Raw genomic sequence first — 18,649 nt, 5'->3', positions numbered from 1 at the left:
CCCGCGCCCCCCGCCCCCGGCCCCCCCAACCTGTGGGAAGGGGGACAGCGGGAGTGGGAGAGGGGTGCAAAGCCCTCTCCTTGCACCCCTGGACACCCCTGGGCGCCCATGGGCACCCCCTTGCACCCACGGGCACCCCCTCGCATGCACCTGCACCCCTTTGCACCCATGTGTGTGCAGCCCCACATGTGTGTGTGTGTGTGCACCCCTGGGCACCCATGGGCACCCCCTCGCATGCACCTGCACCCCTTACACCCATGTGTGCAGCCCCACGTGTGTGTGTGCACCCCCTTGCACTCGTAGGTATCCCCTTGCACCCACACGCATCCCCTTGCACCCATGGGCACCCCCTTGCACCCATGGGTATCCCCTTGCATGCACCTGCACCCCTTTGCACCCATGTGTGTGCAGCCCCACATGTGTGTGTGCACCCCCTTGCACTCGTAGGTATCCCCTTGCACCCACACACATCCCCTTGCACCCACGGGCACCCCCTTGCACCCAGGGGTAGCCCCTCGCATGCACCTGCACCCCTTGCACCCATGGGTGCAGGTCCACGTGTGTGTGTGCACCCCCTTGCACCCATAGGTATCTCCTTGCACCCACAGGCATCCCCTTGCACCCATGGGCACCCCCTCGCATGCACCTGCACCCCTTTGCACCCATGTGTGTGCAGCCCCACGTGTGTGTGTGCACCCCTGTGCACCCACAGGCACCCCCTTGCACCCATGGGCACCCCCTCGCATGCACCTGCACCCCTTGCACCCATGTGTGCAGTCCCACACGTGTATGGGCGCCCCCTTGCACCCACAGGCACCCCCTCGCACCCAAGGGTATCCCCTTGCACCCAAGGGTACCCCCTTGCATGTACCTGCACCCCCTTTAACCCACGTGTGCAGCCTCACGAGCGTGTTTGCACACCCCTGTGGACCCATAGGCACCCCCTTGCACCCACAGGCAGCCCCTTGCGTGCACCTGCACCCCTTGCACCCATGGGTGCAGGTCCACGTGTGCGCCCCCCCTTCCGTGCACAGACACCCCTTTATATGCATGTGCACCCCCTTGCACTCGTGTGTGCTGCCCCATAAGTGCGTGTGCACCCCCTTGCACGCGGGTGCACCCGTACACACGCGTGCGCCCTCTTACACACACGTGCACCCCCATGTGCAGCCTGTGGACCCCCTTGCAGGCATGCGCAGCCCCTTGCACACGTGCGTGAACCCCCTCTCCTTTGTATGCACCCCCAGTTCACGTGCGTGCACCCCCTTGCACACGCACACCCCTCCTCACCCTCCCTGTGTGCATCCCACTAGGCCGGGGGGGGCGGGGCTGGAAGGGGCACACGAGTGTGCAAGAGGATGTACAAACGTGCAAGGGGGCGTACGAGCATATAAGGGTGGGCACAAGCATGCAGGAGCGGGCACAAGCGTGCAAGGGGGCGTGCAAACGTGCCAGGGGAAACTGAGGCAGGGCTGGCGGGGGGGCCCGCAGGGGCTGGGGGGTCCCAGGGGATGGTTGGGGGGGGATCGGGCCCGATCCGGCTCCCCTGCAAATGGGGGGGGGGGGGGGGAGTTACCATGGCAACAGCGGAGCCGGCGGATGAGGTCATCACTAAAATTAGGTGGGGGGGGTGACTCACCGCGGGGGGGGGGGGGGGGGGGCGTGGGCGGGGCTTAGCGTCACCCCGAGGGACCCAGGCGGCTGGGGCCGAGGGGGGGGGGGGGGGGGGGCGGGGGCGCGACACGGACGACCCGCCCCCTCCAGGTGTCGTGTCCCCCCCGTGGTGACATCACGTCACGCGGTGACGTCATCCCGGTAAGGGATGGAGCCTCTAAGCGCCCCCCCACACACACTCCCCCCCTCCAGGAGGCTCCGCACGGGGAAACTGAGGCAGAAGCGGGGAAGCAGCGACCCGAGGGGGCGGGGGGTGGGGGTGGTGTCTGTCACGACATGCGACAGCGCCGGCCTTGTGTCGCGACAGAGCGGGAGCTGGAGGAGGGGAGCGGGGGAGGGGGAAGAGCGCCCTCGCGCCCCCCCCCCCCGCCGCCATGGCATGTCGGGACATGGCGCCCTGTCGCGACATGGGGAGGGGCGGGGGAGGGGGGAGTGGAGAGTAGGATGGGCTGCGGGGGGCACAGGCCTGTGCGGGGGGGGGGGGGTGTCACGCACGTGTGCAAGCGGGTGCAGAGGCCCGCGCGGGCTGCACAGCCCCGCAGGGGCGCACACGCGTGTGCAAGGGGCGCTGCACGCGCGCCTGAGGGGGTGTCCACGCGTGTAGGGGTGCCCACGCGCGTGCAAAGGGTGCCCAGGGGTGTACACGCGGGTGCAAGGGGTGGGCACTCGCGTGTGCAGGGGGGGTGCACACGCGCGTGCAAGGCGATGCACAAGCGTACCTGGGGCACACATACGGGGGGGGGGGGGGGCGGGGAAGCCACGCAGGGGTGTCGGCACGATTGCACGCACCCGCAGGCGTTGCACACGCGTGTGCAAGGGGGCACACGCGTGCGCGGGGGGGGGGGTGTGCAAGCACATCGAGGGGTGCGGGGGTGGGGGTCACACGTGTGCACGGCACTGCCCACGCGTGTGCAAGAGCGCCTCGCGCACGCGGCGGGGTGCACACGCGTGTGCAAGAGGCCGCTCGTGTCCCGCCCCCCCCCCCTCCTCCCAGGCCCCACCGAGCCCCCGGGGGGACACAGGCTCCCGGGAAGGGGGGAGGGGAGGGTGCGGCCCCCCCCCCCCTCCCGCCCCAGCCCGGCCGCATCCCTGGTCCTACCCCCCCCCCCCCAAACCGCCTCCCGGTGCCCCCCGCCCCCCCACACACATACACCGGGGCCTCCCCGCCGCTGCCCGCGGCCCCGGTGCCCGTTGCCGGTACCTGGGGGGGGGGGTCCGGGCCCCGCGCCCGGTGGTGCCGGTGGGGGTGATGCCGGTGGTGCCGGTGATGGCGGGGGTGATGCCGGTGATGGCGGGGGTGATGCCGGGACCGGGGGTTGGGCCCGGCGGGGCCGGGGCGCGGGCGGGCGGGGCCGGTACCGGGGGCCGGTGCCGCGGTCAGGGCGAACGGCGCGGAACGGCCCCGCCCGGCGCTCGGCGCGGCCACGCCCCGCCCGCCCCGCCCCGGCCCCGCCGGCACCGGGAACCCGCCGGCACCGGGAGCCTTGTACCGGCACCGGGACCCCCGACCGGCACCGGCACCGCGACCCTTATACTGGCATCGGGACCCCTGTACCGGCACCGCGACCCCTGCACCGGCACCGAGACCCCCGACCGGCACCGGGACCCCCTACAGGCACCGGGACCCCTATACGGGCACCGAGGCCCCCTACCAGCACCTCGACCCCTATACTGGCATCGGGACCCCTGTACCGGCACCGAGACCCCCTACCGGCACCGGGACCGCCTACCGGCACCAGCACCGGGACCCCTATAACGGCACCGGGACCCCCTACCAGCACCGGGAGCCCTATACCAGCACCGGGACCCCCTACCAGCACCTCGACCCCTATACTGGGATCGGGACCCCTATACCGGCACCGGGACCCCTGTACCAGCACCGGGAGCCCTATACAGGCAGCAGGACCCCCTACCGGCACCGGCACTGCGCCCCCTATACCGACACCAGCACCAGGACCCCTATACCGGCACCGGGACCCCCTACCAGCACCTCGACCCCTGTACTGGGATCAGGACCCCTATACCGGCACCAGGACCCCTATACAGGCACCGGGACCCCCTACTGGTACCGGCACTGCGACCCCTATACCGGCACCAGCACCAGGACCCCTATACTGGCACCAGGACCCTTATACCGGCACTGGACCCCTATGCCAGCACCGGGCCCCCCTACCGGCACCGGGACCCGCTACCGGCACCAGCACTGGGACCCTTATACTGGCACCGGGACCCCCTACCGGCCCTGGCACCAGGACCCCCCTAGTGGCACCGGCACAAGGGACCCCCCCAACCGGCACCGGGACCACCAGCACCAGGAGCCCGCTGGCACTGGGAACCCCCACACCAACACCGGGACCCCCCCTACTGGCACCGGGACTGGGACTCTCCTACTGGCACCGGGACCCCAAACTGCACCAAGACCCCCCACCAGCACTGGGACACCCCCCCCCCCCCCAGGACCAGGATCGGGCCCCTTCCCGATGCCCCCAGGCACCCACCGGTGTTCCCCCCCGGGGCCTCAACACCACACGGGGGCCCCAGTGCAATCCCAGTGCTCCCAGTCTGTCCACAGTGCTCCCAGTACAGGTGTCCCTCTGTCCCCAGTGCTCCTAGTCCAGATGTCACCCAGTCCCCACACTGCTCCAAGTCTGCTCCCAGTGCTCCCAGTATGGGTGCCCCTGTCCCAGTGCTCCCAGTTTGCTTCCAGTTCTCCCAGTCCAGGCGTCACCCTGTCCCCACACTGCTCCAAGTCTGCTCCCAGTGCTCCCAGTATGGGTGTCCCTGTCCCAGTGCTCCCAATTTGCCTCCAGTGCTCCCAGTCCAGGTGTCCCCACAGCTCCCAGTCTGCTCCCAGTGCTCCCAGCCTGCTTCCAGTGCAGGCATCCATTTGTCCCCACAGCTCCCTCTCTGTCCCTGCCACACCCTGACTGTCCCAGCCAGTCCCAGTCTGACCATTGTCACCACTGGCCTGTCCCCAACGCTGTCCGTCCATCCATCCCTCTCCCCGCCTGTCTGTCCCCATCGCTCCCTGTCCCTCCCTGTCCGTCTGTCCCATCACACCATGTCTGTCCCCAGCTGTCCCTGTCCCACGCCACCTCTCCCTGTCCCACTCCCTCTGTCCCCGTTGTCCCATTGTCCAACCCCTCTTGATCCCTGTCCATCCCTGTCCCACTCTGCCTGGGATTGTCCCCACCCACCGACCCCTGTCCCATCCCGTCTGTCTGTCCCTGTCCCACCCTGCTTGTCCCCCTTGTCCCCATCCATTGACCCTCTCCACCCCTGTCCCACCCTGTCTGTCTGTCCCTGTCCCCGTTGTCCCCACCCCTCTTGGTCCCTGTCCATCCCTGTCCCATCCTGTCTGTCTGTCTGTCCCTGTCCCCATTGTCCCCATCCATTGACCCTTGTCCCATCTTGTCTGTCTGTCCCTGTCCCACCCTGCCTGTCCCCATCCATTGACCCCTGTCCATCCCTGTCCCATCCTGTCTGTCTGTCCCTGTCCCACCCTGCCTGTCCCCATTATCCCCATCCATCGACCCCTGTCCCATCCTGTCCGTCTGTCCCTGTCCCACTCTGCCTGTCCCCATTATCCCCATCCATCGACCCCTGTCCCATCCTGTCCGTCTGTCCCTGTCCCACTCTGCCTGTCCCCATTGTCCCCACCCATTGACCCTCTCCATCCCTGTCCCATCCTGTCCGTCTGTCCCTGTCCCACCCCACCTGTCCCCGTTGTCCCCACTCATGACTCTCTCCATCCCTGTCCCACCCTCTGCCTGTCCCTGTCCCCACCACTGACCCCCTTCCATCTTTACCGCCCACCCCCCCCGAGGGAAACTGAGGCAGAACCCCCCCCCTAACCCCGCCCCTCCGCAGCCACAAGGCCCCGCCTCCCGCGCCCTCCACCTTCCCGGCATTCCTCCGCGCGGGGGGGTTGTGGGAAGCGTAGTCCGTCGAGGGGGCGGAGCGGCAGCTCGCTGCCGCTCCGCCCCCTCGACGGACTACGCTTCCCACAACCCCCCCGCGGCGCCCCGCGTTCCCATCGTGCCCCGCGGCGCGGCGGCGCCTCAGCGGCGCCCCCTGGCGGCGCGGGCGGCGGCACGGAAAGCGGCGGCGGGGATGAGCGAGGAGGGGGCGGGCGGCGGGGCCAGGCGGAGCGGCGGCTTCCCCAGGTACCGGCTCCCCAACCCGGGATAACTCCCCCGCCCCAAACCGGGATAAACCCCCTCCCCCCCCCCCCCCCTTTCAACCGGCGTTATCCCGGAGAGGGGGAGGTTGAGGCCTACACCAGGCCTCACCGCCCCCCTTCCCCCCCGGGGGTGTTCCTCGGTCCCCGGGACACACACACAGGCCTGTCGCTGTGTCCCCAGCCCTTGTCCCCACCCACCCCTATCCCCGTGGCACGTGGCAGTAGCAGCCGTGTCCCCACGCGGTGTGGTGGCTCCATCTCTTGTCCCCACCCCTGTCCCCATGTCCCCACGCTGTGAGTGGCTCCAGCCCTTGTCCCCACCCCCGTCCCCCTGTCCCCACGCTGTGGAGTGGTTCCATCCCTTGTCCCCACCCCTGTCCCCACGCTGTGTGGTGGCTTCATCCCTTGTCCCCACCCCCGTCCCCATGTCCCCACGCTGTGTGGTGGCTCCATCCCTTGTCCCCACCCATGTCCCCACGCTGTGGGGTGGCTTCGTCCCTGTCCTCATGTCCCCGCACTGCTTGTTGGTGCCAGCCCTGTCCCCGCGCCAAGTGGTGACGCCACCCCTGTCCCCCATGTCTCCACCCTACACGTCAATGCCACCCCTGTCCCCGTGTCCCCACTCCGTGTAGTGATGCCACCCCTGTCCCCCCATCCCCACGCTGCATGGCAGTGCCACCCTGTCCCTGTGTCCTAATGCTCTGTGGCAGTGCCACCCGTGTCCCCATGTCCCCGTGCTGCATGGCAGTGCCACCCCTGTCCCCATGCTGTGTGGCAGTGCCACCCCATCCCCATGTCCCCATGCTACGTGGCAGTGCCACCCCTGTCCCTATGTCCTCCTTCCTACATGGCAGTGCCACCCCTGTCCCCATGCTGTGTGGCGGTGCCACGCTGTCCCTGTGTCCCCATGCTACGTGGCAGTGCCATCCCTGTCCCCCTGTCCCCATGCTACATGACCGTGCCACCTTGTCCCCGTGTCCCCTTGCTACATGGCAGTGCCACCCCTGTCTCCGTGTCCCATGCTGTGTGGCAGTGCCACCCTGTCCCTGTGTCCCCATGCTACGTGGCAGCGCCACCCCTGTCCTCGTGCTGCCTGGCGATGCCGCCCCTGTCCCCACATCCCCACGCCACGCGGCCGTGCCAGCCTCTCCCACCGCCCCACAACCCCCCAAATCTCTGTCCCCTGCCGGTCCCCTCTGACCCCGCTGGGGCTGGGGCCAGCCCTGTCCCCTGCCGGTCCCCTCTGACCCCCGCTGGGGCTGGGGACAGCCCTGTCCCCAGCCTGGAGCAGATGCTGGCGGCCAACCCCGGGAAGACGCCCATCAGCCTCCTGCAGGAATATGGCACTCGCATAGGCAAGACCCCCGGCTACGACCTCCTGAAGGCCGAGGGACAAGCCCACCAGCCCAACTTCACCTTCCGTGTCACCGTCGGGGACATCAGCTGCACCGGTGGGTCCCCAACCCCCCCCCCCCCCCCTGCTGCTTCCAGGCTGTCCCCGGTGGGGACACGGACACACACACACACACACGGCCTGGAGAGGGTGACCTGGGGTGGGTCTGGCTGTGGGGAGGGGGACAGTGAGGGCACGGGATTGTCCCCGGGTGGTGGGGATGAGCGGGGGGGGGGGGGGTGTCCCTAGAAGTGGGGTGTGGGGGGGAGGAATCTGCGAGGATCCTGAAAAAAGTGGGTCCTGGTGGGGGATCGTTTGGGATCGCGATGCCTGGGACACTCAGGGGGTCCCTTGGGACCCCACAAAGTGGGTCCTGGTGGGGGGAATCACTTGGGATCCGGGTGCCTGGGGCACTCAGGGATCGCTTGGGACCCCACAAAGTGGGTCCTGGTGGGGGATCGTTTGGGATCCCGATGCCTGGGACACTCAGGGGGTCCCTTGGGACCCCACAAAGTGGGTTGTGGAGGAGGGATCCCCTGGGTTCCCTAAAAAGCAGGGTCCTGTGGGGGATCACCTGGGATCCCGATGCTTGGGACACCCAGGGGATCCCTTCAGACCCCAAAAAGTAGGTCCTGGTGGGGGATCACTTGGGATCCCGATGCCTGGGACACTCAGGGATCCCTTGGGACCCCCAAAAAGTGCATCTTGCTGGGGGATCGCTTGGGACCCGGATGCCTGGGGATCCCCTGGCACCCCAAAAAGTGGGTCCCGGTGGGGGGATCACCCAGGACCCCGATGCCTGGGACACCCAGGGCTCCCCCCCCAGCACCCTCTTGCCGGGCTTATGGCAGAGGGACCCCCCCCAGGACCCCTGACCCCTGGGCTGGGGGGGAGCCCTAACCACAGCCTGGGGTCTGGGGGGGCCCCAGGTGTGCCCCCCACCCTGTCCCCCCCCCCCAAAATGTCCCGCTCAGCCGGTGTCTCCCCCAGGGCAGGGGCCCAGCAAGAAGGCGGCGAAGCACAAAGCGGCGGAGGTGGCCCTGAAGCTGCTCAAAGGGGGGGACATGTTGGAGCCCACCACCCCCGAGGAGCCCAGGTGAGGGGGGGGCGGGGTCCCCAGGGTGAGGAGGGGTCCCCAGGGTGAGGAGGGGTCCCCAGGGTGCTGAGGGGTCAGGGTGGGGGGTCAGGGTACGGTGCAGGAGGGGGTCGGAGCGAGCTTGGAGGGGTCTGGGGCGGGGGGCTGTGCGCTGGGTGCACAGGGGAGGGGGGTGAGTGTGTCCAGGAGGTGCTGGGGGGAGTTTGGGGTGCTCTGGGGTACTGCGTGGGGGGGGTGCCTAGGTGGTCTGGGGGTACCCAGGGGGTTCGGGTTACCCCAGGGGTGCTGGGCACCCAAGCCCAGTGGGTTTGGAGGGGGGGTGGGCGGGGGTTGAGAGTATCCAGGGGAGTTTGGGGGTACCCAGGGTGATTGGGGAGGGGGGGGGGGTCCCAAGGGATTTGGGGGGGGTTTGGGGGTGGCTGGGGAGGGGGGGGGAGGGGGGGGAGGGTACCCCAGCAGTTCTGGGGTGCTCAGGGTGGGTCTAGGGGTGCGCAGAGGGAAGGGGTTGAGGTGTTTTAGGGGAGCCAAGAGATCTGGGGGGGGGGTGTGGGAATACCAGGGAATTTGGGGGTGCCTGGCAGGATTTGGGGCACCCGGGGGAGGGGGGGGAGGTTTGGGGGGGGGGGGTGGGGGGGGCAGCTCGGGCCTTAACGTCTCCCCTTTTATCCCCAAGCTCTCCTTTCCCCCAGAGCCCCCGGCTGAGCTCAGCCCCGCCGCCGCCGCCCCCCCAGCACCCGCCGTGCCCCCACCCTCACCCAGGTAAACGGGGTGGGGTGGGGCACCGTCCCCTCCCCCCCCCCCCCCCCCTCCCAGCACCCTGTCACACCTCCTTCCCTCCCCAACATTGGACTGCCCCCCCCCTCACACCGTGCCCATCTGCCCCCCCCACAGGGGCACCCCCCTGGAGATGAAGACCCCCGTGTCCCCCCCCCAGTCGGAGTGTAACCCCGTGGGGGCTCTGCAGGTGGGTGACAAGAGGGGACATGTGTGTCCTCCCCCCCTGTGCCCCCGCTCGCTGGCTGTCCCCATTTTGGGGGCAGGGGGGGTGCATGTCCCTTTTTGGGGGTGATCTTACCCATTTTGGGGGTGGCGGTGACCTTTGGGGGCTGCCTCTCCCCAGCTCGGGCGGGGGGGGGGAGGGCTCTTGCCCCTTTTGGGGACAGTTATCCTCATTTTTGGGACAGATATCCCTGTTCTGGGGACGGTTATTCATTTCAGGGATGGTTATCCCTGTTTTGGGGACAGTTATCACCATTTTGGGGACGGTTATCCCTGTTTTGGGGAGAGTTATCCCTGTTTTGGGGATGGATATCCCTGTTTTGGGGACAGATATCCCTGTTTTGGGGACAGATATCCCTGTTTTGGGGACAGATATCCCTGTTTTGGGGACAGTTATCCTGTTCTGGGGACAGTTATCACCGTTTTTGGGACAGTTATTCATTTCAGGGATGGTTATCCCCATTTCAGGGATGGTTATCCCCATTTCAGGGATGGTTATCCCCATTTTAAGGACAGTTATCCCCATTTTGGGGATGGTTATCCCTGTTTTGGGGATGGTTATCCCTGTTTTGGGGACGGTTATCCCTGTTCCGGGGACGGTTATCCCTGTTTCGGGGACAGTTACTCATTTCAGGGATGGTTATCCCCATTTCAGGGATGGTTATCCCCATTTTAAGGACAGTTATCCCCATTTTGGGGATGGTTATCCCTGTTTTGGGGACAGTTATCCCTGTTCTGGGGATGGTTATCCCTGTTTCGGGGACAGTTACTCATTTCAGGGATGGTTATCCCCATTTTAAGGACAGTTATCCCCATTTTGGGGATGGTTATCCCTGTTTTGGGGATGGTTATCCCTGTTTTGGGGACGGTTATCCCTGTTCCGGGGACGGTTATCCCTGTTTCGGGGACAGTTACTCATTTCAGGGATGGTTATCCCCATTTCAGGGATGGTTCTCCCTGTGTTGGGGACAGAAATCCCTGGTTTGGGGACGGTTATCCCTATTTTGGGGGCAGCAGACCCATTTTGGCGCTGGCCCTGCCCATTGGGGAGCTGACAGCTCCTTTCTGGGGGGGCAGCTCTCCCCGTTTCAGGGTGGGGGGGGGCGAATCCGTGGCCCTGCCCTCCTGGGACCCCCCCATTTGTGTGTGTGTCCCCCAAGGAGCTGGTGGTGCAGAAGGGCTGGCGCCTCCCCGAGTACACGGTGACGCAGGAGTCGGGGCCGGCGCATCGCAAGGAGTTCACCATGACCTGCCGCGTGGAGCGCTTCGTGGAGATCGGTACGGGGCTGGGGTACCCCTGGGAGGGGGACACACCCACCCACGGGGACGTGACGGGGTCCCAGGCTCACCTCGGGGTCCCTTGTCCCCTCCCCGCAGGCAGCGGCACCTCCAAGAAGCTGGCGAAGCGCAACGCGGCCGCCAAGATGCTGGTGCGGATCCACAACGTCCCCATGGAGCCGCGGGAGGGCAGCGAGGCCGAGGTGGAGGAGGACCAGTTCTCCATGGTACCGGCCGGCGAGGGGGGACACGGGCACCCCAAAATCACCCCCGGCGCGGGGGGGGGACACACACGCAGGCACCCTCGGGGACACCAGCACCTCCGTACCCCCTATTTCAGGGCTTGTGGCCCCCCCCGCCAGCGATTAAAGTTTGGGGGGGAAGTAGGGCAGGGGGACACACAAGGGACCCCCAGGTCATCCCTGGGGGGGGGGCCCTCTGGATTTAGGGTGCCTGGGTGGGTGGGTGTGGTCCCTGAAGCGGGGGTCCCTGCAGTCCCCTGGGGTACCCTGTGGGGGGGGTGCCAACAGCCCCCACGTTCCTGATAATGGCCCCAAAGACCCCAAGGGGGTCCCCATGTGTGGGGATCCTGGTGGTGTCTAAAGCCCCTGTGTCCTCAGGGTGTCCCCACTTAGGGTCCCCAAGGTTCCTGAGCCCCTGTACCTCAAGGGTGTCCCTGCGTGGGGGGGTCCTGGTGGTCCCTGAGCCCCCATGGGGGTCCCCGTTTCAGGGCCCTCGCAGTTCTTGAGCCCCCATGTCCCCATGTGGGGGGTCTGCAGAGTCCCTGAGCCCCTGTGTCCCTTGGGTGTCCCCATGGAGGGTCCCCAAGGTTCCTGAGCCCCTGTACCTCAAGGGTGTCCCTGCGTGGGGGGGTCCTGGTGGTCCCCGAGCCCCCATGGGGGTCCCCGTTTCAGGGCCCTCGCAGTTCTTGAGCCCCCATGTCCCCATGTGGGGGGTCTGCAGAGTCCCTGAGCCCCTGTGTCCCTTGGGTGTCCCCATGGAGGGTCCCCAAGGTTCCTGAGCCCCTGTACCTCAAGGGTGTCCCTGCGTGGGGGGTCCTGGTGGTCCCCGAGCCCCCATGGGGGTCCCCATTTCAGGGCCCTCGCAGTTCTTGAGCCCCCATGTCCCCATGTGGGGGGTCTGCAGAGTCCCTGAGCCCCTGTGTCCCTTGGGGGTCCCCACTTAGGGTCCCCAAGGTTCCTGAGCCCCTGTACCTCAAGGGTGTCCCTGCGTGGGGGGTCCTGGTGGTCCCTGAGCCCCCATGGGGGTCCCCATTTCAGGGCCCTCGCAGTTCTTGAGCCCCCATGTCCCCATGTGGGGGGTCTGCAGAGTCCCTGAGCCCCTGTGTCCCTTGGGTGTCCCCATGGAGGGTCCCCAAGGTTCCTGAGCCCCTGTACCTCAAGGGTGTCCCTGCGTGGGGGGTCCTGGTGGTCCCCGAGCCCCCATGGGGGTCCCCATTTCAGGGCCCTCGCAGTTCTTGAGCCCCCACGTCCCCATGTGGGGGGGTCTGAGTCCCCGTGTCCCTTGGGTGTCCCTACATGAGACTCTGGGTGGTCCCGCAGCCCCCACATCCCCTCGGGGGGGTGGGTCAAGACGGTCCCTACGCCCCCCTGGGGGGGGGGGGGGATCGGGACGGTCCCCGAGCGCCCTGTCCCCGCAGGCTGGCCCCAGGCTGGAGGGGCTGCGGGGCCGAGCCCCCGGCTGCACCTGGGACTCGCTGCGCAACTCGGCGGGCGAGAAGATCGTGCAGCTGCGGAGCCACCCGCTGGCACCCCTGGGCGCGGGCGCCTGCGCCCTCCTGCAGGAGCTCTCCGAGGAGCAGAGCTTCGCCATCAGCTACCTCGACATCGGTGAGCACCCCCCCCCCTGCTGCCCCCCACCCCGGGCACCCCTCCAGCCCCATGGGTGCCCCAACCTGGGCTCAGGGGGTGCTGTGGGGTGGTTTTGGGGGGGGGGGGGGGGGTGGGGGTGGGTCGGAGGTGACAATGGCCTGTCCCCCTCGTGTGTGTCCCCCCCCCCCCCGTCCAGATGCGCTGAGCCTCAGCGGGCTGCACCAGTGCCTGGTGGAGCTGTCGACGCAGCCGGCCACGGTGTGCCACGGCGCGGCCCCCTCCCGCGACGGCGCCCGCTCCCAGGCCGCCCGCAACGCCCTCCAGTACCTCCGCATCATGGCGGGGGGCAAGTGAGCGCCCCCCCCACCCCACCCCACCCACCGACACCCGGACGGACCCACAGACACTCCCGACCGGACCTACGCAGACGGACCCCGGGACTCACCGACCAACCCACGGACCTCTGGACAGGTGCCTGGACCCACTGGTGGGCACCCGGAGCCACCCACGGCCACCCAGGCGGACACCCAGCCCCGCTGACACACCCTGGGGGCACCCGGACCTGCTGACGGACGGACGGACACGCGGCCCCCCCCCCCAGATGGAGCCCGGACAGACCTCAGGGCCCGGGGGCACCCTCTGTCCTGGCCCCCCCCGTGAGGGGCAAGGAGGGTCCCCAGGCACCAACCAGCCCCCGGGAATAAAGCTGGGGGGTTTTGTAAACTCCCCGCGTTGGTGTCTTTTTGGGGGGGGGGTTGGGGGGCGCTGGGGGGGGTGTTGAGGGGCAGAAAGGGGGCAGGTCCCCTCCTGTCCCCAAGGGGCAAAACTACAGTGAGCGTTGGGGGTGAGTGGCACCAGTTTATTGGGTGGACCCGTGGACGGACGGACAGACTCACAGATGAACTCCCGGGACAGACGGACTCACGGATGGCTCCCGGGACGGACGGACGGACGCTCAGCGGCGGCGGCCGAAGCGCTGCGGCGTCGCCATGGTCCAGAACGGGGCGGCTGGAGGGTCCCAGCTGCGGGGGCTGAGCCGGGCCTGGGACCCCCCCCGCAGCCCCCGCCCGAACCTGCCGTGGGGACACGTCACTGCTGACACCCGCTGATGGGGACAGACGGACCGGGGCAGGGACAGACGGACAGGGATGGATGGACAAGGACGCACAGGACTGGATGGACGGGCAGAGACGGGGACAGAAGGGTGGAAGAGGATGGACAAATGGACAGGGAGGGACAGACGGGGACAGACTCGGTGCTGTGGATGGACGGAAGGGGACAGCGGGACGGACAGACGTACAGATGGACAGACAGGGCTGAGGGACACAGACAGGACTGAGGGACACGGACAGACGTACATAGGACAGTCATGGACAGACGGACACTAACGGGGACCCCCCGCCCATCCCAGCACTGGCCAGGCCACCCTCTGTGCCCCCAAACCACCCGGGTCCTTCCCCACCCTCTGGGTCCCCCCCTCTGCCGGCGTCCCCAAACACCCGGGTCCCCCCCCAGCCCCGCAGCGCCCCCAGACACATCCCCCCCGCCCCCCGGGACCCCCGGTCCCGCTCACCTCTGCGGCTGGAGGGGGGAGCGCGGGCTGCGGCCGGGGCGCTGCAGGGAGCGGAGCAGCGCGCCCAGGGCGGCGGCGGCGGCGGGGGGCGACCCCGGGGGGCCGGCGGCGACCTGTGGAGGGGGGGGGGGGGTGGGGGGGGGGGGGTGGGGTGGGGGTGGGGAAGGGATGTCACGGCAGCCCCGAGCTCGGGGGGGCGCCCACAACCGCCCCCCTCCCAACCCCAAAAGGCCCGTACCCCTGCCCTGAGCGCATCCCACTCCCCACCTCCCCAGCCCCGACGGCGCGGCGCGGGCCGGGGCTCACCGGGACCGGGTCAAGGTCGGTACCGGGGTCGGTGCCGGGGTCGGTACCGGGGTCGAGGGCCGCGGGGCAGCAGCGGGCGGCGCGCAGGGTCCCCGCCAGCAGCAGGAGCAGCAGCGCCGCCGCCAGCCGCACCGCCATCGCCCCCCGCCGCCCATCGCCGCTGCCGTCGCCGCCTCTTATAGCCGGGCCGGGCCGGGCCGGGCCGCTGGGGGGGTCCCGGGGGAACGGGAAGGAGATTGCGGGGATCAATCCTGGCCCCGCCGCCGCCGCCGGGCGCCGCTAATGAAACCCATTTACCAGCCACGACAGCCGCCACCGGGGACGGATGGACGGACGGACGCGACCCCGCACCCCTCCCGCCCCGCCCGGAACCCTCAACCGGCACCACCGGGGCTGCCCGCCCCGTCGGAGCGTGACACCGACCCCCTCCCCCCACCAGCCCATCCCCGTCCCCTCCTGTCCCCGGGACACCCCCGTTCTGGACAAGGACTCCCCGAAACCAGGACCTCTGCGCCCCGCCCCGACCGCCTCCCCGCGCTCCCGGACCAGGATCGTCTGAAACAGGGTCCCCTGCCCCGTCCCGACCCCCTCCCATCCCCGGGACCCCCCCCCGGCCCGCAGAGGGACCCCGGGCGCCCCCCACCGCGTCCCGCTCCGCTCCGCCGCGGCTCGTTGCCGCCACCCTGTGGCCGCGCCGCGTTCCTGCAGCCCCGACGGGGCGGCCCCGGTTCCGCCGCTCCCCGGGTCCACCCCCCCACCCCCCCCCCCCCGGCCCGGCTTTCACCCGCTCCCTTCGACCCCAAACCACCTGAAATCGCCCCAAATGCTCATCCTGCGGGTGACCCCCCCGCCCCCCAAGCAAACTCACCTGAGTGGACAACAGCCCCGCAGTGTCCCCTCGCAGGTCCGACGGCCGCACGGTGTCAGCCGGGTGACGGCCGAGGGTTGTCACAACCACCCGCGCTGTCACCCCTTGCCCAGCGACAACCGCACCGCGTCCCGTCCCTCCCCCGGCCGCCCCCCCCCCCCCCCCCCCCGGCAGGTGACAGCCCAGGATGTCTCCGGGACAGGTGACACCAGCATTGTCCCCAACCGAGCGGGACCCCCTGACCCCCCCCCCCAAAGCAAAGGGCGGCAGCCGCCAACTCCTGGGTAATAGTTTAATGTTATATCTGCAGCATAAATAAAAGGCACATTACATGTTTGGTACGACGCGGCTGAGGTTTGGGGGGGGCGGGGGGGGGGGGGGGGCAGAGCTGGGATGTGTGTGTGTCCCCCCTCTGCGTTTCGCCCCCCCCCCCCCCCCCTCCTCCTCCTCCTCCTCCCCCTCCCCGTGTCCCCGGGCCCCCGCGGGGGCTGTGAGGACCCGCTCACAGGAGCCCGTGCGCAGGGGGTCCCTTGGGGCCCGGGGGGGGGGGGGGCCGCGGGAAGGGGTGACAGGTAGGAAACCATTTCGTGGCGTAAGGAGCTGCGCAGCCGTTCAGGACGCTGATATATGTCTATATAGGTCTGTATATACTCATAGATACGTATTTATTCTTTTTTTTATAGATACTACAACCTCGTGGTTACGCTTTTTTGGGGGGGGTTTCCTTTTTCTTGGCTTCTTCCATTATTGATCGTCAAAGCTCACCATACAAAGCAGCTGGGGGGGGGGGGGATAGGGGGGGACACGACACCCCAGACCCTCCTCCTATGTCTCCAGGGCCCGTTGGGTCCCTTTGTCACCTCCCGGGCTCGTTTCGGAGCAGGAGAGCATCACGGCTGCCAGAGCCGGCGTGTGCACAAAACCGGGGTGGGAACCACCCAAACCCGACAGATTTCCCGGCTGAGCCAACGAAATCTGGAACCAAGGAGCTAGTTTTAGGGGGGAAAAAAGGTGGCACCAAACCTCCCCCCTCTCCCAAGCCACCTCCAATCCCGAGGGATTTGAAGGCCAGTGAGGAGATCTTCATCTGCACCGGGGAGGACGAGAGCTCCCCTCCACCACGAGCCCCCCCGGGGTTCAGCACCGTGCTGGGGCGGGGGGAACGGCTGCCCCGGGAGGCGCTTTTCAGCCATGTTTCTATTCCACGTTACAGCGAAGACGGATCCGATAAAAACCCCCGTCCCCCAACAACCGATGCCACCGTTGGGGCTCCCCCCCGACTCGCTCCCCCTCAAAACGCCACCCCTGAACCCAGCGGGGCTTTGCCAGGCGCCTGCGAGGAGCCCCAGCACCGCTGTCCCCCTCCCATCAACGAGGCCACGGCGGTGGGACGGAGATCCCAGGCGACACAAACCGCGGAGATGAGCTTGGGGTGGGCGGGAAGACGCGCGCGAAGCCACCAGGGGACCGACACCCACGACACCCACCGGGGTTTCGGTCAAGGCGCCGGGGCCCGAGGGCTGGCGGAGGAAAGTGCAGGAGCCCGGCAAGCGGCCGACGGGAGCCGGCTGGGTGGCTGCCACCCGCCGGGGGCCTCTGAAAAGCAGCAGAAATCAGCCTAGAGGAGAAATCATTTTTTTTTTGTCCCACTCAAAGACGTCCGCAAAGTCTTCAAGCAAAGAGTTGAAGCAGCATGGGAAGAAAAAGCCACCTCACCCGTCCTCAGAGGTCCGGGGGAACCCTGCATCACCCACCTGCCTGGAATTCCACATCTCCCCCACCAAAACCAACCCCCAGCCACCACCGAAACCAAACACGGCCTCTACAGCCACTGCCACGCTGACCCAGCGAAGGAACGGCCTCCGAAAGACACGAGGAGGAAGAGGAGAGGACGTGGGGCAGAAACCCACCGCTTGGCTCTGGGCGAGGAGACCCCACCGACCCCCCGGCTTTTCACTACCTGGGCAGCCCGGCGGATCCACACGCGGCCGCTCCGGCGGCGGCGAGGCGCCGGAGAAAGCGCTGGTGGAACAACACGTTCTCTCCGTCCCCTCTGGAAAGAGTCCCCTCTGGAAAACCAAACTTGTCCCTCCCGCTGGAAAAGCGACAGCCACCCCGGCGCTGCGACGCGCGGCTCCTTCTGAGGTTTAACGTCGTCTCTGCTGGACGCCTTTTGCGAGCCCGACATGGGATGAACCCCCACCCTCCTGTGCCCCAAAGTGACATTTATGGCTGGGGACATCTGCCCATCGCACCGGGATGGGACCCGAAAATCGCTGATGGGGGGTGTGGGGGTGGGGGTGCATTAGCGAAGGGTCATGCTGAGGTTTTTGGCTGCCTTCATGCCCGGGCTGGGAGGATTCCTGCCCCGCACCACCCGCCCTCCCTCCCTGCAAGCAGGGACGCTGTCGGCAAGAGAAACGGGGACGTTAAACCCGCTCTGGGACCCGCTTTTGGGGCAGCGGTGCAGGTACCGAACGCTGCTGGGGGTAAAACACACCCGAAGGGGGGACGGGAAAGCTGCGACCCTGCGCATTAAAAGACAAGAAATGCGAAGGTGTGGTCAGACGCTTGTTCCCTGATTCTTGCTGCCCGGGTTTGGAGCTTTGCCACCCGCGTTTTCAGGGGTTCGGGGATTTTTCAAGGCACTAAAGCACGAGGAGGGGAGCTGAGGCGGGGAGACGCTGGAGCGGGGCAGCACCGGCGGCACCGGGAGCACCGAGGCACGGAGGGATGGGGAGAAAAGCCGCTCTCTGCGTCCCCCCCCCCCGACGCGTCGGAGCTCCCTCGTGGTGCTACGAGGGTCCAAGGGTGGGAGCGGGCAGGGCAGGGCAAGTCACCGGGAGATCTCGGCTCTCCCATCACCCCAGATCGGGTCACTTTGAGTCCCCAAGGGTAAAAAGGAGGGGTCGGGGAAGCTGCTGCACTGGGGGCGAACGCTGCCGGGGGGGTCTCTGTGTCCTGAATTCGCTGCCTCTCCAGTGTCCCCCTTCGCTCTGTCCCCCTTCGCTCCCTCCTCCCAACCCTGCCAGCAAAGCCACCGGCTGCTCCTCCCCTCTGCCTCCCCCACCAGATCCCCCCCGATGGCACAAAGCGAACAAGGACCCAGCGGGGGGATCAGCCCAGAGCTCGGTTCTTCCCTCCTCTCTCCTTTCCACCAACGCTTCTCCTCGACAGACGGGGTTTTTCTGGAGAGCCCAACGCTGGGCCGGCCTAGGAGGAGCTGGTGAGCCGCCGGACACGCCACCGCTCGCTCCCCGCCTGTGGCCCAGCTCCTGGCTCCCAGCACTTCCCACCCAGGGACCCAAGGGCTGAAGCAAATATGTTCACAACACATTTTTGTCATTCCTGCTCTTCCCGGCCACAGAAAGACGGAGAGAAGCTCGTTTCAAAGCCCCCCCCCCGAAGCAAACCGAGGAGGTGAAGACCAGAGCAAAGCCCTTTGCT

General features: G+C 67.9%; 1 protein-coding gene across 1 annotated transcript; it reads left to right on the top strand.

Annotated features, from left to right (window-relative positions):
- The first annotated feature begins 5,787 nt into the window (after window positions 1-5,787).
- Window positions 5,788-12,809, top strand: TARBP2 (TARBP2 subunit of RISC loading complex). Its single transcript, XM_086478645.1, has 9 exons — window positions 5,788-5,840; window positions 7,127-7,308; window positions 8,241-8,316; window positions 8,986-9,105; window positions 9,238-9,310; window positions 10,506-10,623; window positions 10,723-10,850; window positions 12,284-12,473; window positions 12,652-12,809. The coding sequence occupies exons 1-9, from the start codon at window positions 5,788-5,790 to the stop codon at window positions 12,807-12,809; spliced, it is 1,098 nt and encodes a 365-aa protein (XP_086334771.1).
- The last annotated feature ends 5,840 nt before the right edge of the window (window positions 12,810-18,649 follow it).

Source organism: Leptosomus discolor, chromosome 27 (genome assembly GCF_034619465.1).
Source record: "Leptosomus discolor isolate bLepDis1 chromosome 27, bLepDis1.hap2, whole genome shotgun sequence".
Lineage (NCBI taxonomy): Eukaryota > Metazoa > Chordata > Aves > Leptosomiformes > Leptosomidae > Leptosomus > Leptosomus discolor.
Note: the sequence above shows the minus strand (reverse complement) of the source record. Positions and strands in the feature narration are given on the sequence as shown.